We start from the raw sequence: 25,629 nt of genomic DNA, 5'->3' as shown, positions 1-25,629 counted from the left end.
GGATGTCCAGTCGGGGGCAGGAGGTCAGAAAGTTTTCGACAGACAATGCAAAAACACGAAAGGAGTGCAAAGTAGAACAAGCAAGCATGCAACACACGCGAATTCAAGGCTGTCGACGTGAATGAAACGTATTTACTGTTTCTGTTGAATGATTATCATAAGGCTTTTTACCCAGGGAAATTTCAATATTCTGTTTTAGGAGGGTCCTACCAAGTTTTGATGATTGCTGCGTAGAATCCCAACCTGGCAAAGTTTGGACCACGATTCCGACGCGTAACGGCCTCCTACCCTTGTGAATGACGTCACAGCATCTTTACTGTCCACTGTGAGGTCGAAACCATGAGAGGGAACTGTGAACGCACCTTCTGCACGCTCCACGAGTAGATCTTGCCCATGTCTCTCAGCATGTAGCGCCAGTACAGCAGGCACTTGAGGCTGATGGTTACTTGGCACCACAGGGTGAGGATGCCTTCGTAGAGGTGGTCAATCCTGCACAATACAATTCAATCAATCGACAAAGAGGGTTTGCTAAGACATACAATTACGATTAACCCTTTCCCGTTCTGATGACGTACCGAAGCTCCCACAAGGCCATGCGGGAGGGCGTGGCACAGTTTGGCTCCAGTTACCGTAGAGTGCGGTTGTGTCGCAAGCTGGCACTGTCTCTCACAATCCAGCTGTCTAATAACAGCACCCTAATGAGATGTCATTATAAGGTATTATTGCAATGTGCCTCTCTCCCTAATCTTTCTCTCCCTAATCTCCCTCATTAACACAACTGACGTGCTTGCGTGCGGGGATGGAATTCCTTTCCAGCTCAGACCCCGCCTGCTTGCCCTACGCCACATTTATAACGTCTTGTTGTAGCAGCGCTCTCAGCTGTGTTCTTCCTGGATCAGCAGTTCCACTGCTGGATTATTTTTTCCGCCTGAGGACAACTGCTTGTGTTGCGATCGAAACGTCGTGATATATTATTATTTTTCTACCCACGTGACTTTACCGAAAGAACCAAAGAGTATGGATTCCTGCAGTCACAAAAGCTTCAAATCAAGAATGTGCCTCGGAGCTTTATAAAATATCAATGAACTACAATCGTGCGTCAATAATGGTATAATCTATTACTAAATAATTGTAATCCACTTGCAGTTTGAACTGTGGGGTAATTTTGGTAATATATTCCTTGTACTCTTAATTTTTTTTAAACCGTGCCACTTGAGTGATTTTTTTGCAGTACGCTGCAGCAGGACTGTTGCTTTTGTTTGCACAATGCTTGCTATTGCAAGCAGCCCACAGAAGCATGCAAGTGTAGAGGTGTTACGGGAGGGCAAACAAACACACCGGGTGTGATTATGCCCGCACGTGAAAGGATGCTTACATCCACGTCCGCACCGTCTAGCCTGGGGGGCTAATACGGCGCTGGGATCCCCCACGGCCCCACCCCTCGGTGGGGGAGTTGCTATATAAGGCGGTGAGCCGGAGGGCTCGGGGTTCAGTGTTTAGCTTAAACCAGCGAAGAAAAAAGACCGGCTAGATAGGCCCTGGGACTCCCTTGGATCGCCATCCTTCTCAGGACCGACCAGGGCAAGCCAGTGGCGTGGCCCTGAGAGCCCAGAGCCGATGTTCTTCTAAGAGCCGGTCTGGGGACTCAGGGTGCCGTAATCCCAGCTTGACCAGAGCTGGGTGAGCTAGCCTCCCCTAGTCCTGTAGTGGAGGACCTGGGAGTAGGCTAGCCGGGACAGAGATTGTGGGATCTCCCTGTTAGACGGGTGAAGGGGCCGATACCCCTTCAATTGTTGTATATCTCGGCCTGTAATATACAACTGTAGTTCAATAAATAAGTGTGCCTCCGACTATGTCGTCCAAGTCTCCTTGAACCTACTACACAAGGAGCCCCTGCTGGACATCTGTGAAAATTGAGCATCATAGGTCATCGGATTCCTTGCAGTCTAAATATATAGGTTCTGATTCTGACTCAGCCTCAAACGAGTCGCTGGTCAAGTGTGTAAACATCGCCACTCGGGAGACAAAGGCGGTCGGGCGTGGTGCTGGCCACCCACGCCCTCGTGTACCGTGCCGACCTTCACAGGTGCACGCTAACAGCGCTTGCCCGCCGAAAGTCTGTGTGGCACATTAGGAATGGATCACTCATTTAATTATGTCCTTGTGCAGCAAGGGAGTAAAGTGTGGTTCTGTGAAAGTCCTGATGTGCTGTGCAGTGCATCAATGCATGTGTGTACAGCAGCATGTGATGATTGGGCCTGTAGGTGGCTGGCAAGGTTAATGAATAACCGCACCTGTAAACCAGCCACGTGGTTAATGGCGACTCGGAAGAATTGCTGCGTGTAACACACGTGATGTTGCATTTTACAGAGTGACGGTGCTGTTCTTCACAAGATTAATGTTAACCACAATAAATAAATGTGCTTGCCCTCGATTTGGAGCACCTGCCCTCGATTTGGAGCACCTGCCCACGTCCTTCATTTCGAGTGTGCAACATCTGTCCAAGGCTACACACGGGGGTGGGGGGGGGGATCTTTGTAGCTCCCTGCACCTGTTTGCCATCTCCAGAGCGTCCTTGTTGATGGGCGGGATGATGAAGCAGAGCGACAGCGGCGCGACCTCGCGCCCGCCCGGCCCGATCACCCTCCAAGTGACGCGGCGAGAGTTGTCCATCAGAATGCACTGATCGTCAGGGGCGATCATCATCTGAAGCAACGTCAACAAAACAAAGAAACAATAAGCGGATGGAATAACAATTTGAAGCCGCTCGCACACTGATGAAGCTGGTTGTAAAGCATAAAAAAAAACGAAATGATGAACGAAGCAAAGTGCCGACTACACCGAGCATCTTCTTGTTTCCTCTGATCGTAAAAAAAAAGAAGCTGGTTGTATTCGCCGACGGAACATCGTACTCGATTGTAAACGTTGTGGGTTTTCTCGCCATCGCACCGATGTGCTGAAGTCATCGCTAATTGGCTTAGTTTTGTTCACGTGATAAACCTTACTAAATAGCCTATTTCCAGAAAATAAAATAAAACACACAGTGAGATGCTCACCGGACATATTGGTCGGCAAATGCGTGCACAAGACAAAGTTTCACGCGGACAAGATCTTCAAAATGGGGCTCGAGATGGGCATGGCGATGCTGCCCGCGCTCGTGTTTGTTGTACTGCATCTCAGGCATCGCTCCTGGACTTTGCCGCTTGACTTAACGATGAGCTCGCAAGCGCGGTCCGTACACCATTGGCAACGCGCTGGGGGGCCCCGTTATTTCAATGATAGTGCGCGCATGCCAACAATAGCTCATCTTCTTGGTTCTTTCGGTAAAGTCACGTAGAAGGGACGTAATAAAATAATAAAAATAAAACATCATATTATTATAATAATATTATGTTTTATTTTTATTATTTTTTTATAATAATATTATGTTTTATTATTTTAATTTTATTATTATAATATTATGTTTTATTTTTATTATTTTATTACTTCCCTTCTACGTGACTTTACCGAAAGAACCAAGGAGATGAAAAACATAATATTATTATGTTTTATTTTTATAAATTTTATTACTTCCCTTCTACGTGACTTTACCGAAAGAACCAAGAAGATGAATCCCTGCAGTCACGAAAGCTTTAAATCGAAATCCAACAATAACTGTCAATTAATCTAACGCGCTCTTTCAAATTCGCGTTACGTAAACGCGCGTTAAACGCGAGTTCGACTGTACTGCGATCTCTCCTTTCAATCTCCCAAAACAACGTTGGATGCGAATCAACGCATTGCAAGTCGATTTACGTTCCCGAATGTGTTGGCGATGTTGCAGTGAAACAGCGCAAATAGGGGGCGTGCTGTAGCCTCCTCAACATGCAGGTTTGTTTTTTTGAAAGAGCATCACCTGACCCCCAGCAATTAAGCGACAGACGGCTGAATTGCAATGTTTTTTTCAAAGCATTATAATTATACTGCAATAATAATCGAATGAAATGTGTTTGTCCATCATTCCGCTTTGAACTCAACAACTGAAGCCAGTACAATGACGAGCCCCTGTATACACAGCTACGGTGATTAAACTGCGCAAAATGCCCCTCTGAGCCTATATTGCATGATGAGCACAATGTTCGTTTGCTTAAATCTGCACGCACACATACGTACACTCTTCCTGATCTGGTATCAGATGGCTGGTCTCTTTAAATACCAATTGTGATGAGCTGGGAGCATCTTCGGGACCCCCCTCTGCCCCCGACTCCCTCCCTGCCCCCCATCCTCACCTTCCTTCCCTTATTTCTCCCTTCTAGTTTCACACACACAGTTCTACACCGTTTCATACTTCGCCAAAGTTGCGGAACCGCATGGCGTGCGCACGACCAACAGAAGTTGCAACCTCAGCGCTCGACAGATTCCGGATGCTTCGACCGTCGAATATAAACCCACAAAGACGTACGCGTACTCTTTGGTTCTTTCGGTAAAGTCACGTAGGTAAAGTCACGTAGGTATGAAATAAAACAAATCACGACGTTTCGGGCGCAACACAAGCGTCCGTCATCACCTACGTGACTTTACCGAAAGAACCAAAGAAATATGGATTCCTGCAGTCACGAAAGCTTCAAACCAAGATTGACAATTACGCGTCAGGGATCAATTACGCGAAAGTCCACGGAGCCCGCCTCTGCTGGAGAGCGAGGGAAACCCCCCCCCTTCCCTCCCGAGTAGCTTCACGGCTTATTCAGGTGAGAAAAAACTTGGCCGAGGATGAGTGCCCACCCCCTCACCCCTACCTCGTCGAGTTTGTATTCGCACAGGGCCTTGATGGGCAGGGCGCCGTGCACGGGGTGGTCGGGGTGACGCGGCTTCAGCTGCACGACGCTTTTGGCTCGGCCGGCGACGTTGGCCACCGTTTGTCTGTAATTCATGTAGGAGTCTCTCTCGTCCTGCGGCGACAAACAAACAACAACATAACGAGAGAGGCTCCACGACGCGAAAGAGGGGTCGGGCAAACTGCACGTGAGTAGCGAGCCTGCGACCAAAGCACCAGGAATGCGTCCCTCGGCAGATCTCAGGAGCTGTGAAGGGTCGAGTGCTGGGTTGCTGCTTAGGGATGGGTGGCCGCTGCGCTGTACTACCAGGTGGTAGAGGTGGCTGCAAGGGGTCACTTTGTGGGTAGCGGAGAGTTAGTGCAGCAATAGAGATTGTTTCATACCGTGCTGTTCTACAATAAATATGCTCATTGCCTTAACCAGCCCTCACTGGCCATCGTGGTGAAGTATGGTCGTCTCACCCCCATTACCCACACGATATGCTTGACCTCGGAGCACTGATATGAGCCAGCGCAATTTGGGCGATTTACTAAACTAAACAAATTTTTTTTTACGAGGTAAGGCCCACTCAGCTATGTAGCTAATTTTTTCAGAATTGACCTGACCACAAATGATAGCTCAACAAAGTGGCTTATAATGTGTAAATCTTTAGCACACGACCACAGGGAGAACATGCACACTCTAAACATACAGGCGTTCGGGTGGGGATCAAACTCACGACGTCCTGCATGCGAGGCGAGGGAGTTAACATCTCGCCACCGCGGGGCTTTATTTTGGTGATTTTTGAAAAGTTTTTCGGTTTGGCCATGTTTGTTTGTTGTAGTACAGAGTTAGACTGATAGCCTTAATCTAAGTTGACTTGTGGTTGTTGTTGTTTGACTTGCATCCCACTGGGATTTTTGCAATATTTTGCTGTCTTTTCTTAGATTTTCTGTTTGCACATAGTCACTTTAAGATGTTTTCTTGTTCATGTTTTTGTTGTTTTGTTTGTTGCGGTTGCACCCGATTCAAGAACCGAATGGCTCACAGGGCTATACTTAATAAATGAAACATAAAACTTGAGTTGTGGGCCATTGAAATGTAACTGGGAGAACTAAAACGAACGAAAACATTTTTTTCGCGGCTTGTTCTGTCGGCGAGCGGCCCTTTTCGTACCGCTCGATGCGAATTTGTGTCGTGCAAAATGTCTCTCTGCTGTTCTCACCGCCAGATTCTGCAGCAGCTGCTCCACGTGCTCCAGGCTTGCGTGCTTGTCGCACGTGTACTTCTGGCGAATGACCTCGTGCTGCCTCTTGAGGAACAGCTCTGCTTCCTTGGCATCGCTAAAGAACTGCCATCCCAAGGCAAGGATCAGCAGCACACACCGGAGCACTATTGTAATAACAAGGTGGCAACAGCCCGTCCGATGAACGGCACGAATATTATTTCCTAAACGAAAATCGTTGGAGCGACCGGAGGTCACACATAGCCTTGTCAAGCACAGGCCGTTGGGTTTTCATTCAACTCCGCTGGGACATGCAAAGTTATCCACTCGGTACATTTCAGTACGCGTGGTACGCAAATGAGAATGCGCACACGGCTTTGCGTTCAGTAAGTGCAACAATTGTAGGAACTAAGCCCAAATAGTGTACAAGAATTGCCCTTTGTGTGCAGATTGCTTCTCTGTTAATAAGAAAGCAATGTAAATCTCGACATAAAGCTTTCGTGACTGCAGGAATTCATATTCTTTGGGTCTTTCGGTAAAGCCACGTAGGTAGAAAAAATTATAATTGTTATTTTTATAAAATAATAATAATAAAGACATTTATTTTTACATTATTGTTTCTATCTACGTGGCTTTACCGAAAGACCCAAAGAATAAGAAAGCAATGTGTTTGTCGTCTATAATGTGCAGTATGCTACTTAATCATTTACAGCCTTTGTAGATCCACTGCTGGATGAAAGTCTCCTCTTAGTGTGTTGGTCATGGGGGTGAGGGGGGGTTATAATTCACCGCACTGGTCAATGAGTGGTTGGTGAAGGGTGGTGAGGCGTGGGTCAGAACCGTTTCAGATATCGCCCGCCACTGATGTTCGCCGTGGCTGAAAATTGTGCCCATGTGACTGGGTTCGTAGCGCAGAGTGCATTAACCACTGCTTCATTAGTCATGCGCAACTAAACAGAAGACACTTACTTGGCTTTCGCATGAAAGAGCTGATTCAGCAGAGAGACGTAAACTCAAAAGTGGACGCTGCTTAGTAACATCACACTAAAAAGACTGAAGCTTTAATTCGTGCATTTAAGATACCCAATTACAGTTATGTAAATCGGGCATCTAAAATTTGTGTAATTGATTCCTGGGCATGACTAACATCAGTCGTGAGTGACACGTGATCTGGTCATGAGCTTCCCTCCCTGCCCTACCACCAACCCACACTGACCAGTGTGGTGAAGTATGGTCAGACAATCCCCAAGATCGACTCGGCATGACGATGCCTTCACTCAGAATTGGACTAAATGAACGCTGTTATTCTACTGCTGGCTCCTACCTGCTGATATGTCGTGTTCTCTTGAAGATGCACCTCGATACATTGCCTGAGCTGCAAAAGCCAACTCCACTGGGTCTGAAGAGCCCCCATGAACCCCTGCACAACCACACACACAAATATATACTGACACATAACGGCAAAGACACCCCCCCCCCCACCCCCATATAGCCTGAGCAGACTGTTGGGGCAAGTGCTGTTAGCGAGCACCTATGAAGGCCGGCAACGGCACACGAGGGGGTGGGTGGCCAACACAACACCCAGCCACCTCTGTGTCCCCAGTGGCGATGTTTCCACACAGCACCAGGAACTCATTTAAGGCTGAGTCGACCGAAGCAAGGCCCAGGGCCGAGTGATATAATCGTCACTGGTGTTGGCCATGAACGGGAACCGAACTCGGTTCGCCGGGTTCGCTGCGTGCTAATACGAAAGTGTTCTTTGGTTGCGCTGCTTACAACATTGACCAGCAGCACATCGCGTACACACGGCCGCACACACACCACCGGCCACTACACTCATCACAGCGAACCTCCAGGCCACGTTGTCTTATGGTTATTGTTGTTGTTTGACTTGCATCCCACTGGGATTTTTGTACACAGCGTTGGTGTACGGTGTTTTTTTTTTTCTGCAATATTTTGCTGTCTTTTCTTGGATTTTCTGTTTGCACTTAGTCACATATTCACTTTAAGATATTTTTTGTTCATGTTTTTTGTTTGTTGCGGTTGCACCCGATTCAAGAGCCGAATGGATCACAAAGCTATACCTAATAAATGAACTTGAACGTGAGTGGCCTATGGCATCGACAGGAGAGCATGGTCTGTGCCTCCTACAGGTCAATCGGACCGATCTCAGATATTTGCAACTACATCGGTTACCGAGTGAATGATCAAATATCGGTGTCCGGCATTTGCCTTGCCTGCGTCGAACTTTTGAGCTCAATTCAGAAATTGGGCTTTGACCGCCCATCGATGCGGTTCTCTATTGTCCATGAGTTTCGGGAAATTTCCCCAATTAACGACGGCAGGTTCATCATGTGCGCGCAGATGGTTAGCGTTACTTTACATGCAGCCCTGTAGGGTTCTGGGGGGTGGGGTGCTGGAGAGGGGAGAGCTACCCCCTCACCTCCCACCCTCATGAAGGTTCAGTCGCCATTCTCAATTCTCACAGTCAGGTCAAAACTGCTGCTACAATATAAACACCAACGGTGGGTTTTTCATCAAGGTTCGCCACTTCAGCGAATACCCGTGACCACGTACAGCCTTTCCTCATGCACACAGGGGGTGCGAGCGAGGGCACAATACACAACACTGTAGATAAAAGCAGATCACAGGATTGCTCATTCCGTTCAGCGTTTAACATTAAGTTGAAGTGTAGTTAACACTGACCGTGTCGTGTGTCCCCAAAGTGTTTGTATCCCCCTCTCTTCTTTTAAGCCAGGTCATGCTACAGGGCCGTGCCGCGGTTCAGGCTGTCCGTGTGTGTGTCTGTGTGTGTCTGTGTGGGTGTGTGAGGCAGACGTGTCTGCAATGCAGCGGAGGCTGGGCGAGTGAGTGGGTGATGGTGGCACCTCGATGGTGTCTACGGCAGGGTGGTTGTCATGCAGCATCTGGTTGCCCAGACCCTGGATGCGGTTGATGGTTATCTCCTTCCTCTCCATCTCCTTGAGCAGCTCCTAACCGGGTCCGATACGCACATCACAGCGTCAACTCCGCGCGCCTCCCCGATTGGCACGGCTGGCGACGTACGGTGCGAAAGAAGTTCAACATATTCTTAGGTTTTTTTCGGTAAAGTCACCGTGTAGGTAAAACATCAAAATTAATAAAAAATTAATAAAAATAAAATAAAACAAAAATCACGACGTTTCGGAGGCAACACAAGTCTCCGTCATCAGGTGGGACCGTCACAGCCAGATTTGCTGCATCAAGTGAGGCAATGATTCAAGATGTAATCCCTTATAAGCAAGTTGAGGGGGGAGGAGAGGGGGGGAGCTAATCAGAATGTGGTAGCCAATGAATGGAACGTATCGGGAGGGATGGGGGGCGGGGCTCAAAGACGGCACGGAGTGCCAACGTACAACGCATCGGGAGGGGGAGGGGGGGGGCAGGGCCAAAAGAATGCACGGCGGCAAGTTCAACATACATATGCACAACTCCGTTGAAGCAGTGACACGGATGAGGCAACACGATGCGTCGTTGACAAATATCTAACAAGAAATTTGTATCCATAATAGAGGTTTTTTTTGGGGTTAGATCGCGTAAATATATAACAGTGTCGAATGCTCTTCCTTCTGATATTAGAAAGCCACTGGACCAATGCGCTTTTAAATCTAGATTGAAAATTAATTTCTTTAGAACTGCTTTTTAGTTTTCGATTTCAAGCTTTCGGGACTGCAGGGATTTATCTTCTTGGTTCTTTCGGTAAAGTAACGTAGAAGGGAAGTAATAAAATAATACAAATAAAACATAATTAAAATAATTCTCACGACGTGTGTATCCTGAGGACGGCTGCTTGCGTTGTGGCCGAAACGTCGTGAGAATTATTTTATTATGTTTTATTTTTATCATTTTATTACTTCCCTTCTACGTGACTTTACCGAAAGAACCAAGAAGATACTTTTTAGTTTTTTTCTTGTCCTTCCTCCAGATCTCCGATGGGCAGGGTTGGCTGCGCACGGCGCAAAAGGAGTTCGACATACACACACTTAAAGCAAGCCACCGCGAGGATCTCCGTGGGCCGCAAGTTGCCCATCACGGCTGCTCTACACCCAAGACAGCCACTGCAACCAAGGAGGCCGTGCGCGTGTCGGAGCCACTCACAGAGTGGGAGTCCTTCTTGGCAGCGAGATTGGGCAGGCTGCGGTCGCTCCAGTCATAGGCGATCTCGCGCTCCTCGTGCTGGTTGAGCCAGATCAGCTCGGCGGTGGCACGGCCGATGAAGTCGTCCAGCTTGCTCACATCCTTCATGTAGCTCGTTGAGATGTCCTGAAAAAAGTGCAGGCGGCTCGTTACGGCACCAGAGGTGAGTCATTGCGCAACTTTGCTGTCCCCTGCTGGTGCATGCACGTCCGCTGCCGGATGAGGGCCTCCCCAAGCAACGCAGGTCACGGCGGGGGCTATTTTTTTAATCAGCGGTCTCCAACCTTTTTGGCACCAGGGACCGGTTTCGTGGAAGACAATTTTTTCACGGACCAGGGGGGGGGGGGTCATCATTGGGTCTTTCCCCCTTTTCAAAGAAGCTCTCCAGCGACGTTTGTTTTTGGCTCATTTTGGCTCGGGGTTAGCAGCTTGTGGGGCTTACCAACACTGTGACTGAGTCAAGTGCGCTGTGCAGGGAAAGAAGTGCGGATGGAAGTGGTAAATAAAATAATGGGGGCGGGCCACGTGCAGACTCACCGCTCACCTCCTGCTGTGCGGCCCGGTTCCTAACAGGCCACAGACTGGTACCGGTCCGTGGCCTGGAGATTGGGGACCCCTGTTTTAAATAACCATACTTCACCATGCTCGTCACCGCGGGTTGGTTACGGCAGGGAGCATAGCCATGGGACCACAGTTGTCCAACGCAACAGGGGATTTGGCGGCACTGTGACCTCTGCAGCCCACCACAGGGTCCTGCAGCAGCCGATGATAACCTCCTGTGCGTGATAGTCACCCATGCCAGCACTGTGCCGGCTCGGATGGGTGGCTGACGAGATCGGGCGCATGCCCGGGCGATCTGATTGGAGACATTTGTGGCGGTAAAAGGGACCCAACTATTTGTTTGATTCTACTGTTCGGTCTCCTTAACAGCAATGTTCAGTTGGATAACCGATATCGACGTCAAATTCTGTATCGTGAATTACCAACGAGTAACAAGTAAACCCGTAAAAACAAAGTTTTTCACTATAAATTCTTTATATGCGTGGCATCGGGGCGGCTAGAGTCCTCTCGTCCTCTGGCTTGAGATGGCTGCCACCTATGGGTCAGATGATTGTCTAGCAGCATTAAACAATTGGTAATTAAATATTTAAAAAAAATTTCCCTAAACAGTGTAAAATTTTGGAATTTTTTTTTCACGAAAATGCATTGTCACGCACAACGAGTCTGTGTGCAAAATGTCAGCTCGATTGGATCACGGGAAGTGGGTTAAAAAACGACCGAAAGATTTGCACGCTCGTAAGCGCGCAAGCGCGCAAGCAAGTGAACTTAATATAAAGGATTTAAAAAGAAAGAGCATTGCACTTGGAAATTGGATTTTAATTTATTTAATGAGGCAGGGCCACACCTTATTAATTGCATATATTCTTCCAGAAGGCACGTAGCCAATGTTTTGAATGTAAAAGTGTTCGGGTGTCACCGGTTCATCATGTTTAAACGCAGATTAATTTCCATGGAAACATATCAGTCACACCTGGTGAAAGCACTCTCAACAAGAAGCTAAGCTCTTTTTCTTCTTTATAAGTCAAAGTGGGTATAATTGTGTCTTGTTATGAGTCAATTTGACTAAATCTGAAATTGTACCGTTTAAGTGTACTTAATACATTGATGAGCCGCATAAAACATGCCTTTGATGTTTTATCTATCTAAAATAGTACAGTATCACATTGTGTAAACTGTCATTTTAAGTACAATTGTAATAATATCGGTTAATTTAGATTCCAGTGCAGAGTGCAGTATTTCTGCACGACTGCAAAAAAGCGCTGTGCATGATATCGCAACCCTTTACGAGAGCGATAGGTGATAACACGACAAAGATGTAAGGCAGGGGGTAGTGGGAGGTAGAACAAAAACGCTGGTCACCCCACCCTTGACCGAGTGGCTCACGCCTGAGCACGATCTGTTCTGAGTTTTCGGATGCTTTTAGATGAGGTCACGTCTAGCGTTACACCTCCATCGCACTGCTCAAGTGCGCCTTGGGGATCTACGGGTCAGCAACACTTGAACCCTACTCTCGATTTCTACCAAGAAACAAAGACCCAGGTGGTGTTCGTTGTACCGTACGGATCAAAACGGACACCACACGCCGTGTAGGACCGAGTCTTGGAGCTGCAGTAGGTGTACCAATGTCTGATACGGCTGTTGTTCACAATTGCACCCAATAAAATGAAACACAAAGAAGGTGTGAGCGTCAGCTAAACAGAAATGGAAACACATGCAGAGGTCCCACCATCAAGCTGGAGTATTTGGAGATCAGTGCCTGCAGTGCCTCCTGGTACTTGCGTCTGTAAGACTGGGGCACAGATGCCTGAAACAACAGATCACGGATAAACAAAGACAAAGATCCCCCGTGTAGCCTTAACAGACTGTTGGGGCAAGTCCTGTTAGCGAGCACCTATGAAGGCTGGCACGGCAAAACGAGGGGGTGAGTGGCTTGCACCACGCCTGGCCGCCTTTGTCGCCCCAGTGGTGATGTTTACACACTGCACCAGGTACTCACTTGAGGCTGAGTCGACCTAGGGGAAGCCCAGGACCAATTCGGATAATCGTCACTGTTATGGGCCGTGAGCGAGAATCGAACTCGGGTCGCCAGGTTCGTAGCGCGGGGTGCTAACCAACTACAATACCGCTGCACACACGCGCCACTTTAGCTACTTCACAGAAACTCTATGACTTGTTAGTTATATTGTTAGGTTTTTTCGGTAAAGTCACGTAGGTAAAAAAAATGTAATTAATACAATAAAAATCACGACGTTTCGGAGGCAACACAAGCTTCCGTCTTCAGGTGGAAACGTCGTGATTTTTATTTTTATTAATTTGAATTTTTTACCTACGTGACTTTACCGAAAAAAACCTAAGAATATGAATCCTTGCAGTCACGAAAGCTTCAAATCTAGACTTGTTAGTTCACAAAGTAATGGCTGACCATCTATGACATATGCAAAGGTCCTGATGGGCTGTTTTTTTTTATATCATTACCATAAGCAAGCATTGTTTATCCACTGCTGGATGACGACCTCCAAACACGGTTATTGTCTCTCACAACCTCGAGATGCCACAATCCATCTCACTCCTGTGCGTGTGTCGATCTTATTCGCTCTATCTTTGCGGTGGTCATCCTCTCAAGTACAATTCTCGTCAATGACTGCCGTTCCATTACTGATCTTGGCCATTGAACACAATATCTTCGGGCGATGACTCTTGCCTGGGGTCATTCAGAAGTCTCTGACTGCATTGGCTCATTGATCTAACTTTGCATCTTTTTAACACGTAGGCTTTCGCGACCAATATCATCCATAATAGAGGTTTTTTTGGGGGGGGGGTTTAGATCGCATAAATATATAAATGTGTCGTTAAAACCCGCCACCACCGACACAGCCAACTAATAAGGGTTGTTACGTAAACAGAACATGCCAATTCGTCACTAGTACAGCACTAACCGGTGTGTTGGAGAGCCAAGCCATAACATTTACAAACTGAGTACGACGTTTCGCCAGTAATTACCACTAGCTTCATCAGGCGACAGCCAGATTTGTGGAGAAGTCTTACTGTTTCGTTCCTTATATAGATGCGTAGATGTGGTGACCACGCTTGTGCCACGTGATCTAACCCCAAAAAAAACCTCTATTGCATCTTTTTTGTCTTTCAGTGTAATTCAAAGTACAAACCTCTGCATACATTTGAACAAATTTCCGCTTTTTTATGATAGTTTGCAAGCGTTCACATTTTTAAACCAAATGTCGTAGCAGATGATATGTTGCAGCTGTTTTAGTGGACACGAACATTGTTCCAAGGTCACAGACAGGATTGGTATAAAACCAGCAGTTTAAAGAAACAAAAAATACTCGTGCTTTTGTGTGCTGGGCCTGAACAAAAATAAGCGAGGTCAAATTACAATGTTTTTCATATCATCCATAAACCCTGGCAAGTCTGAGAATACTCAGAAAGTTGAAGCGATGTTTCTTTTTCAGATGCATAGGTGGGATTGCTGTCAGTAACTGGTTGTAGAGTTGGGATACAACATTCAAACTGCACCTCGAGAAGTTTGGCCTCCTCCACCCGCTCTCCGATGGCTTCGATCATATTGTGCAGGTCCGTGTGGCTCTGGAACTGAGATTCCACAGTTGCCTTGCTATCTCCCCATCTGATATTCTCAATGTGAACCTGCACACATCACAGACACACCACCAGAATGCTCAGCCAATCGGACGATAATAATCCTTACATACATATATGAAACTTCATTTCTCAGCCCTGTCTGTCAATTCGTCACAGCACCTGTGATAGATGTGTCATATATAATTAGGTGAGCGCGTATGCTGACCAGAAATAACAAGGGGAAGAAGGTTTGATAATGATTCATGACAACTTATCATCTTCAACCGAGTCAAACAAAACAGTGACCAATACTAGGGTAGCATTCTTTTTCTACTGCTTAGATTTGCAATGTATCTTTCATTATATTCTTGGGTGTTTCGGTAAAGTCACGTAGAATGGGAAATAATAAATAAGAAAAATAATAAACAATTAAAAAAATATTTCCCCCCCCAAACTGGACACCTTCATGAATTTTTTTTCAGTAGTTTACAAATAAGATTAAAATTCCATTAATTGTATTCACCCGCGATTGATAATGTGAAGTACAAAGCGAACCCCCTCCCACCCCGCCCAAGTATAGAAGTCAAACTCCGCCTGTGGCCATCAGGGGAAAACGCATTTGCTTATGCGTAACTAGTCGCTTTTGCTCTGGTTTGTATCTCCAAGTGTTAGGGAGCCCTTGCAACAATTGGATAGTTTTAAATGGGGTGTATCCAGGGCCGGATTGAGGCGTGGGGGGCTTTAGGGGCTGCAGCCCAGGTGCCTCCGCCAGCTGGAGGACCTCCAGAGATGAAGTGAAAAGTAATAAAATAATAAAAATAAAACATAATTAAATAATTCTCACGACGTTTCGGTCACAACGCAAACGTCGTGAGAATTATTTTATTATGTTTTATTTTTATTATTTTATTACTTCCCTTCTATGTGACTTTACCGAAAGAACCAAGAATATATAACAGACAGTGAGTTAAAAAGAAAGCGTGTCAAAAAAAAAAACACCACGGCAGCCGAACAGGGCGTGTGCCACACAGCATACGGTCACCTCGCTGCGCTCCACCCAGACGAGCAGCTCCGTGATGAACTGCATGGTCTCTGACTCGCCCGCCACTCGCTGTCTGCCCTTGCCCTTGAAACGCTGCCCCGTGTGCAGGATGGCCTCGCGCATCTTCATGGGGCTCCGCGTGCCGTTCTGGGGCTGCAGGCGCGCGCGGTGCTCTTGCAACACCTGCAGCTCCCCACGCAGGCTGCCGATCCTGTGGGCGCACGTGGCACGCGGGAGTTTCACACACAGCGGCTGGCGGGGATTGGAGGGTCGGAGCGCTCGGCGAATGGCTCACAGGGCTATACCGAATAAATGAAACTGAAATGAAACTGAAAACTGGCTCAGATTTCGATTTAGAGCTTTCGTGACTGCAGGGATTCATCTTCTTGGTTTTTTCGGTAAAGTCACGTAGAATGGAAATAATAAAATAAAATAAATTAAACATAATAAAATAATTCTCACGACGTTTCGACCACAACCTTAGGACGGCTGCTTGTGTTGTGGCCGAAACGTCGTGAGAATTATTTAATTATATTTATTATTATTATTTATTATTTCCATTCTACGTGACTTTAACGAAAGAACCAAGAAGACTGGCTCAAATGTTCGAAAATTGTTTTTAAACGCTTCTGAGAATTTGTAACAATACCACGAGAAATGTGCTGCCTCCGGGCTCTGGAGACCAGCTGTAGAAGATTCCAGGCACGCGTTGGCAACGATGGCGAACAAGGGGAGATTCTGACTTTTAAAAAACTATTAACATTACATTTGTTATCATGTTACAGTGTATTATCCGTTATTTTTTTCCATTAAAAACGATAGTTCCATTTTAGTGCTACACTTTTTTTGAAGCACCCTGTACGTATATGTTAGCAGATAAAGCCCACAGCTATATAATAAAAAGAATAACAATACCACGACATTTTGATCGCAACACAAGCAATCGTCATCAGGAGAAAAATATAGGAAATGTGGAAATTCATAGCAGCCAAATAGTCTAAACGCACGTTTCTAAATGTGGAGGGGAAAACCGGAGGACCTAGAGAAAAATCCACATGACCACGGGGGAAACATGCAAAATGCCGAATATACAGGCGTCAGGGTCGGAATCGAACTCGTGCACTCATGACCTCTCACCACCGTGAGATTTTAAGCGCAGTGAGTTGATGAAGCCAGCCCAGTCAACAATGGCTGCATGAAAAACCAACACGTCCACGCCACTGGCACAGCGGGGATCACAACGTGATACATCTGCCAGCGAGCCTTCGAAACTTCACGTGGCCTCAAAAGGGCACCTAGCCTGGCACAAGCATTGTGGTGAAAAGGCAGTCACTCGGTGGCACATTGTGGCTGCTGTCGTTGTAGTTGTGCGCTGGCATGGACGTGCTTGCGGCTGCTAGGGCACGTACGTGATCACGCGTGCGCGTGAGAGAGCGGTCACGCAGAGGTTTGCGCGCTGCGCTGCATACCAGGCCGACACCTCTGACTATTATTTGAACCGGTCATGGTCGACTTGGCCTCAAATGAGCACCTGGTGCGGTGTATAAACATCGCCACTCCTCATCTTGGTTCTTTCGGTAAAGTCACGTAGAAGGGAAGTAATAAAATAATAAAAATAAAACATAAAAGAATAATTCTCACGACGTTTCGGCCACAACGCAAGCAGCCGTCCTCAGGTGAAGAACAGGTCTGTCGATCAGACACTTCCCTTCTACGTGACTTTACCGAAAGAACCAAGAAGATGAATCCCTGCAGTCACGAAAGCTTTAAATCGAAATTTAACATCGCCACCATGGAGACAAAGGCGGCCGGGCGTGGTGCCTGTCACCCGCCCCCCTCATGCGCCGTTCCGGCCTTCATAGGTGCTGCTCGCTAACAGCACTTGCCCCAACGGTCTGTGTGTGATGAGAGAGAGATAGAGAGCGAATGTGCCGGAGTGGCAAGTGCGCGCCCGGCTGGCCGCTACCTGGCCTTCAGGCACTCGGAGTGCGGGTGCTGCCGTTCGGTGAGCACGTGGGCCTCCTGGTAGAGGTTCTGCACGAGCTGTTCCGCCTCCCAGAGGCACTCGTCCGTCTCAGCCATGTGCCACGGCTGGTGGCCCGTCTCCACGCGCCGAATGTCCTGCTCGCACGCCGACAGCGGAAAACACCGCGGGCGAGAAAAAACGTCGGCGTTACCGTGCGGCTCGGGGCGGTCGCGACTTTGCGATGTGTCGCTGCGGTGAACGGCGCGTGGCAATTGTGATATCTTGTGGGGCCTTTCTGCCAGTGTGGAAATGATGAAAAGAAGAATCGACTTTATTTGCCCTTTCTGACAATACAACAGGTGTTAAAATATTATAATCAGAGTATGTTTCTTTGCATGTTTTGCCGACGTAATGCTACAGGTATCTATTTTGTGTTTGAACATCTTACCGCCTCCTGTTTTATTGCCAGAAAGGATAACGCCTATTCGTCGTCATTGTAATGTCCGTTAAGCAACAATTTTTTAAAGTGGTAATTGCTCATTTTCACAATCGTCATCGTCAGACATGGTTAGTGCCCTGCTGGATGAGGGCCTCCAAACAACCCCGTGATGTAATAATTAATTCATAGAGCGCCTGCACCCCAGCTGATTTCCTCGCATCCATCTCCTTGTTGGGTTTCGTCCGACTGGAACGTGTGGCCAAATTTTTTCGGGGGGCTTTTCTACTCCCATCAATATTCATCACCATCGACCACCATCCCAACGAGCGACGCGCCCTGTTCCAGGTCAACTTACTTTTACAGGTAGGAACAACAGTTCCACACTGTTATTCTTAGGTTTTTTTGGTAAAGTCACGTAGGTAAAAAATTAGAATTAATAAAAGTAAAATAAAAATAAAATAAAAATCACGACGTTTCGGAGGCAACACAAGCTTCCGTCTTCAGGTGGAACCGTCACAGCACGATAGCTGTATTACTTGATAAAATAAAAATAAAATAAAAATCACGACGTTTCGGAGGCAACACAAGCGATTGCTGTATCAAGTAATACAGCAATCGTGCTGTGACGGTTCCACCTGAAGACGGAAGCTTGTGTTGCCTCCGAAACGTCGTGATTTTTTTATTTTTTTTATTTGTTTTTAATTTTACTTTTATTAATTTTAATTTTTTACCTACGTGACTTTACCAAAAAAACCTAAGAATATGAATCCTTGCAGTCACGAAAGCTTCAAATCTAGTTCCACACTGCCCACCAGGGATTATTTGTCTGTCGTGCATAGCTCCTCCCAAACATGTACGCTCCCGGATTGGTTGAAGTGCGTCACGTGACCGCGAGCTTTCTGTCGTGCACGAATGCGCTGTCCAACCAAGTTCCTACCTGCCCACTCCGCAGGAACTTACTGTTCTTACAAACTTGGAATTGACGTCATGAATTTCTGCACGTCCTGTCATCCACGTGTTCCCCCTTTTTATTTCTCTCAATGTCATTCTGAGCGTGCACCCGTGAGTTGTTTTGCTTGTTGATATATATATTTTTTTAATTAATGATCGTATTTCCCCGCATAATGTGGATGAAATGATCAACGCTCGAGTGATTCATGTAAATAGCTATTATTCATGAAAAAAAAAATGCTTGGGGCAACACGTTTTCAGAGTTTAGCTTATTATTTAGTTAATAATTCTCGTATAACTGACAGTATGTGCATTGTAAGCGTAACATACTTTAACACAAGACATATGACAGGCATATGTGAAGTGAACTGCAGTTTAAGAACGTTTGAGTAACTTTTATATGAACTGGGCGCACAACAAATCACAAAAACTATACAATAGAAGAGTGGATACTGTAATTTAAATTGTATATCGCGGCAAACCTATCTATAACCCGCTTTAATCCACATGTGGCCAGTGACTAGCCTCCAGGCATGTATGGGCAGCGATGTGGGGGGAATTGATGGAGGGTTACACCCCTGGTTTGAAAGCAGGTGAGACAGTTGCAACAGAATGCACTGACACACAGGCGAGTCTGTGGGCTTGCAGTTGCTTACGTAATGCCCCATTTTAAGACTTTATTAGTTTGAGGTCGCAAAGGTGGCTTAGGCGTGAAGAACACTGAGCCTCGCACTGCTGCGATCTCAGGCTCAAACCCAGTTAGTCATTTGTGATTAAAGTAAGTTCATAAGTGTTGCGAAGTGACGGTCTCGGGCCAATATCCAATGACTGCACGCGCGCAAAAGAAGCAGTCGTTTCTATTGATTTCTTTATTAAATTTCACTTATTTTTTAAAAATCCAACTCCGATAGTTTAAAAGATATCGGTTTGACTGCCATGCGACAAACATCATTACATCGCAGAGAACCATGCATCCCCTAGAACGTGGATAAAAGGTGCCACTTGCAGGGATTTAAGAAGGAGTTATGTGATATCTGCGTCCGTTAGTCCTCAGACAAATAGGTTATCCAGCACTCTGAAAGTGTTCTGAATGGGTGATTTTTCTCACTACATGGTGCCAACAGCAATATTGGAATAAAATAGAAAAAGCTAAAAATTGCGTAATTTCCCCAATAATCTGCTTTTGGGAGGTTAAAGCAACACAAAGGAAAGGGCTTGAATAAATGATACACAGTGAACTAAACAACCAACAATGGCATTTGTAGAATAGATTGTTCCACTAAACTGTGATGCAGTCATTTCTGGGGCATCGTAATTACTTAATCTATAGCATATTTGGGGACACCACAAAAATTAAGTTGAGTTTATTTATCTGCAGAGTATGTTGAACATAATGATCACGCTTATAGATGAACACACAGCAGTATAAATGTGTACGACACAATTGGACAATTTACAAGTTGGGTGTGATTGGGTAAAATGTGGGTACTCCAACCTCGTGGAAGAGTAGGCCAAGCTACCCTTTTGGCCAGCAGTGGCGTGAGGGAGCTATTTGCAGTGCTGCACCTTTATTACGCACGCGTGGCACGGCACCATGCAAACTCTCCGCCAAATGTCCCATCTCCATGGACGAAGGCGGTTCGTCTGGGCGTTGTGTGGATGTATGTGGAACTTCTTTCGCACCGTACTTAGCCAAACGTGCTAATCGGAGATACGGATCGTGGCGTGCGTGACTCACAGCCTGCAGGTACGTGTCAGCGCGCTTGAGAAGATCCTCGCAGCGCTGGACCTCGTGCTGAAGCAAGCTGGTGCACGCCTCCAGAGAGTCCTGCCTGCTTTACGCGCACGGACACGCACGGAGACGTTCGCTCGCCGGAGAACACCGACAAATACCGCGCAATTCACGCAGCCTCGGCATCGAGCGGTCGCTTGGCGAAGGGCGAGAGCAATGAACATGGGTCGTGGCACCAGCGACCGTGGCATTTAACTTTGATAATGACGGCATCGGGGCAAACTTGAGTCACCACCCACATGCAGACTTGTAATGTGGCATCTGATCTCGCGACTACCAGTTTGTTGTTGACCCTCCCCCATTGTCGTTATTGCGTGCCGCGAAGGCCACAATTCGTTGACACCCCGATGGAAGCGGTAAGCCATTTACCTTTAATTAATTACGGTACCGGTAAGACTTGTATGACCCACCCACATTTTGAATTAATGAGTAATATGGGATCTGATCGGTACATTACACGAGACTAAAGGTGAATTCGTTAATCCTAAATGAAAGCAGTTATTTGCACCTATAAAATGCTAATCGGATGTTGTTTTTAAAATATATATAGCTATAGCTTTCAGTTTAGAATGGTGACCAAATCGTTCCACAAAACAATGGACATAAATACACAGCGAAAGATGTATCCCACATCTTCTTGGTTCTTTAGGTAAAGTCACGTAAAAGGGAAATAATAAAATAATAAAAATAAAACATAATAAAATAAATATTTTATAATTTCCATTCTACGTGACTTTACCGAAAAAACCAAGAAGATGAATCCCTGCAGTCACGAAAGCTTGAAATCGAAATGTATCAGATAGTTCCGCAACTTATTAAAACCAGTTTTTTGCGTTTTTCTAAATTAAGTATAGTGCTTTACTGCTCACAATAGCCCTGCCCTTAATGTATCTAGGAGTGCTTTACCGACTCTCAAGACTGCTTTGCACGAGAGTCCCGCGTTGGGATGTTTGACCGATTCCATCAATGAGTGGCTGCGTGTGGCTGGAAACCAGAATCGTCAGAAAATGGCCATGCAATTGATGGGGAAGTGACGCTAAAATATTTGGACATGTTGATTCGATACATTTTTGTACGACCATTTCCTGCCCACTTTTCAGCCCACGGCTACTACTCCGAGACACTCCCCAGGCTCAGGCCTTGCGTAGTTTCCAAGACTGGATGAGATCGGGCACAACTAAGGAGATATTGGTCAGTGGCATTTGGTTGGAAATTTGTGCGTCACGGTCTATTGTTGTGAGGCATGTTACAGGCGTTTAACATCCACTTTACGTGGCTGATGAACCACATGCTCATAACTGACTTGTGAAATTACCAAAGAGTTAAGCTGGCAGCCACGTTAAAATAGAAATGTCGATCTAAAAAAATATCCCACAGTACAGTGTAATGTGGGAGTCGCTGCTAAACGAACTCTTCGCAGCCTTCCATGTAAACACGGAATAGCGTGAGTGTCCGAGACCAGTGCGGATGTTCAACCACTGCGATTCAATGTGCATTGAATTGTAGCGTTCTTCATCGCAAGGCCCGTGGGTCACTGTGGTCCCTGGTGGCCTTTAGTGCGGCCCCTGGCGTGCGGCCCCCGATAATAAACAAAAAGTGGAAACACCACCCCCATCACTCTTTGGTTCTTCCGGTAAAGTCACGTAGAAAGAAATTTTAATTAAATAATAATAGAATACGACGTTTCGATTGCAACACAAGCAACCATCATCAGTCTTAATTTGGAGCTTTCGTGACTGCAGGAATTACTCTTTGGTTCTTTCGGTAAAGTTACGTATAAAGATAAAATAATAAATTAAATTAAAATAAATTAAATTAAAATAATTTCTTATTTTATCTTTATACGTGACTTTACCGAAAGAACCAAAGAGTAACCATCATCAGGTACAAATGAATGAGAAAACAAACATAGTAAACTTGGAAATATAATGCAATCGAAACGTCGTATTCTATTATAATGCAATCGAAACGTCGCATTAAATTATTATTTAATTAAATTTATTTCTACGTGACTTTACCGAAAGAACCAAAGAGTAATTCCTGCAGTCACGAAAGCTTAGAATCTAGTTTTTACCACCCCTATCGTTGTGTTGGCAAACTCCAATGGTGTCAAATGTGTGCGGCGACCCTCACACTGATGATGTCTTATCGGCGAAAGTGGCCTCCTTCTGAAAATTAGTGAACACTGGAATATGACATTTACAGCAATTATTGAATTTCTTGAGAGTATTTTTAAATGCTTACGAGAGAGTGAGAGGTGGCGCGGCAGTTAGCGTAATGCGCTAAAAGCCTCGCGACCTGAGTGGTAATCTCGCGGCTAACGTCAGCGGCAAGTGATATCTGAACTGCATTTAGAACCCCCCTCTTCACCAGCCCGCAGTGATCAGCGTGGTGAAGTATGGTCAAACAATCCCCATGACAAACACGCATGGGATGGCTTCTTTGAGCAGTGAATGAATAAAGGGCTATGGAGTGTTTTATTTTAAAGTACAGTTTAAAGAAAATAACGCCAGCGCCTATTCTTTTGAAACTGTTTGTGCATTTCTCATTCTTTAAAGATTACATCTACTTTTGAAATGCTAGGCACGAACAAAGCATAAACCACAAACAAATTAATAATATATCAGTAGAAGTGGCAGCCTAGAGGCTTGGATGGAATAAAAATAGACGAACATTTAAATGCTATATATATAAGCTGACATCTGTTCTGTGTCTCCACAATATGAATAAAATATGTTTAGCCCAAGGGCTAAACATCGAATTTTCAACACCAATATTTTCCCGCAGCATTTGTTTAAGCAAGCAAAGCTCTGGGTCAGTGTCAACCCCCTTGAGTCTCATCAGCAGAGGCATCGTTGAACAAATGCCGATCCACAACACCGCGTGACTTGGTGTGCTCGTGTGTGTGTAGCAAACGCAACACTTTACAAAGCTGTCACGAGGAAGACAGCATTTTTCACTGGCTGTGCAGAAACGCGTGTGTAAGGTGTAGCAAACGCAACATTTTACAAAGCTAACACAAGGAATCCGTTTCAAAGACAATGCACAGTCTGTCAGAGCATGTTTTTCATTTTCACCACATTATATGTGGTTAATGCAGACATGATTCCTTGCAAAGGTTTCAGTTTAGTGTTTTAACATCTTAACACCTGTTTTATTGCCAGAAAGGGGAGAACCCTATTATCCTAACACAAGGAAGACAACATTTTCCACTGGCTGTGCCAAGGCATTTGTGTGTCTAAGCTGTATCAAACGCAACACTTTACAAAGCTGTCACTAGGAAGACAGTATTTTTCACTGGCTGTGCCAAGGCATGTGTGTGTGTAAGCTGTAGCAAACGCAACACTTTACAAAGCTAACACAAGACAGCATTTTTCACTAGCTGTGTCAAGACATGTGTGTGTGTCTAAGTTGTAGCAAAGGCAGACAGCATTGTGCCGAGTTGAGCGAGACTTGCCGGAGAGAACTGCCGTTGCTCTGCTGCTGCTGCTGGAAACATTCGCCCTTGCTCCTCGTGCCGTTCCCCAGCGCCTCCATGCGGCTGCTGGACACGGAGCGATCTTGAGTGGTCAGCGTGCCACTGCGCATGGCCACCAGGTGCTGCCTGAAGGCAAACTCTTCTAGCCGGTTCATAGTCATCGTCGCAGAGGGGTCCAGCGAGGCCAAGTGAGCCCTCACCCTCCTCTCTGCCTTGTCCGCACCGAAGTGGACAATTTGTAAACCCCTTTTAACGACTCGCCTTGCAGATGTGCCTATAGATGAATAAGAAGAAAAGCCCCCAAAAAACCCAAACGCACTGCTCTAAAGGTGAGCACAGAATGATATGGGGGGTGAGGGGGGGGATGCAGATAGGGGCAGCCGTCAAGAATCGTTGTCTTTACCTCTCCTCCCACTTTGTGCCGTGGAGCCAAGTCCGGCCCTTTACGTTGGGGGGGGGGGGAGAGGGGGTTATTTAATTTATTTATTTTAAAACTCGCGGATGAAATCCACTGAGGTGCTGATGATGACGATGATGTTGTTGCTGCCGCAAGTTCGTGAAGTCATGGCACATATGGGGGGTGTGTGTGGGTGGGGTAGGGGCGGTGAGAGACGTGGAGAGTGTGTGGGGTGGCCTCACGAATTTCTTCCACGAGGTGTGCCTCCACCGGTTTGCGGGCAGGCAAGGCACAGACACTGACTCATGGACACGGGGGGCGGGTTGTGTGTGTGTGGGGTGTGTGGGGGTGCGGTGCGAGCAACGTGCAGAGAATCGAGATGAAACGAGAGACAACTCCCTGTTGCAGGAGACCCCCCTAATGTGGCGATGACCACATTGACCACGGGCGAAACGCTGGCGACAGAGGCGAAAGTTTTGAGAGAATAACAAAGTGCCAACGCGATAAACACGAAACAGATCGTGACGATACAACTCACAGTGCTAGCTAGATTAAAGGTTACAATCTGCATTGCATGCCGTCAATAATCTAAAACAACAACAGAAACCCACACGTACCTACAAACTAGGGCAGCTGTAATTTGTGTGTTTGCGAATGAGCATTAAAATTGCCCTAGTTTATTTTTACGACTATTTTAACAGTTCACACTGGGCGCTCTTTTCTTTTCTTCCCGGCACTAATAAATCCCATCTCTTCTCTCTACACCTCGCGACATTCCGAGCCCACGTGCCGTATGTGGCAGGGGATCTCGGTGATGAATGTGTTTGCGTTCTCTTACGTCCCGTCTAGCGAACCTCAACAACCCGCCGAGTTCGAGCGCGCTCCCTCGGGAGAGCTTGTCCGATTCTGAGACCCATCCCATCCCATCCACAACCTCCGATTATAGCACGGTCGGCTACGTACGGTGCGAAAGAAGTTCAAGAGATACACATACGTACATCGCACGGCTTACACCGGCACCACTCCACTAGGTTCCATCAGGGTAATTACTCTCGGCGCAAGGAATATGATGAGAGCTTACGCTGAAACTCATCCCCTGTAAATATTCCATTGTTTTTACAAAGTGATATCTTAGAAACAAACTCATATTTTTCGGTACGTATGTGTTACTCCACATATATATGTTTTCATTGTTAATAATACGGCTGTATTACA

The 25,629-nt window shown here is 46.2% G+C and overlaps 1 protein-coding gene across 2 annotated transcripts in view; it reads right to left on the bottom strand.

Moving 5' to 3' along the window:
• Positions 1–24,443, bottom strand: part of LOC133344225 (microtubule-actin cross-linking factor 1, isoforms 1/2/3/4-like) — a 67,114-nt gene extending 42,671 nt beyond the window's left edge. The window contains exons 1-13 of one of the 2 annotated variants that reach the window (XM_061554282.1): positions 23,993–24,443; positions 20,486–20,575; positions 17,358–17,512; positions 15,392–15,602; positions 14,287–14,415; positions 12,482–12,559; positions 10,156–10,320; positions 8,907–9,011; positions 7,343–7,438; positions 6,019–6,144; positions 4,776–4,928; positions 2,552–2,706; positions 363–489 (exon numbers count right to left, since the gene is read on the bottom strand). In XM_061554282.1, coding sequence (XP_061410266.1) covers positions 363–489; positions 2,552–2,706; positions 4,776–4,928; positions 6,019–6,144; positions 7,343–7,438; positions 8,907–9,011; positions 10,156–10,320; positions 12,482–12,559; positions 14,287–14,415; positions 15,392–15,602; positions 17,358–17,512; positions 20,486–20,575; positions 23,993–24,178 — 1,776 coding nt within the window. In that variant the 5' untranslated portion in view covers positions 24,179–24,443. The remainder of the gene's footprint in view (positions 1–362; positions 490–2,551; positions 2,707–4,775; positions 4,929–6,018; positions 6,145–7,342; positions 7,439–8,906; positions 9,012–10,155; positions 10,321–12,481; positions 12,560–14,286; positions 14,416–15,391; positions 15,603–17,357; positions 17,513–20,485; positions 20,576–23,992) is intronic. The other variant, XM_061554281.1, reaches the window with a different exon arrangement.
• Positions 24,444–25,629: the final 1,186 nt, after the last annotated feature.

Source organism: Lethenteron reissneri, chromosome 19, assembly GCF_015708825.2.
Source record: "Lethenteron reissneri isolate LAM-NWPU_2019-01 chromosome 19, ASM1570882v1, whole genome shotgun sequence".
NCBI lineage: Eukaryota > Metazoa > Chordata > Hyperoartia > Petromyzontiformes > Petromyzontidae > Lethenteron > Lethenteron reissneri.
This window is presented reverse-complemented; position numbering and strand designations above follow the sequence as displayed.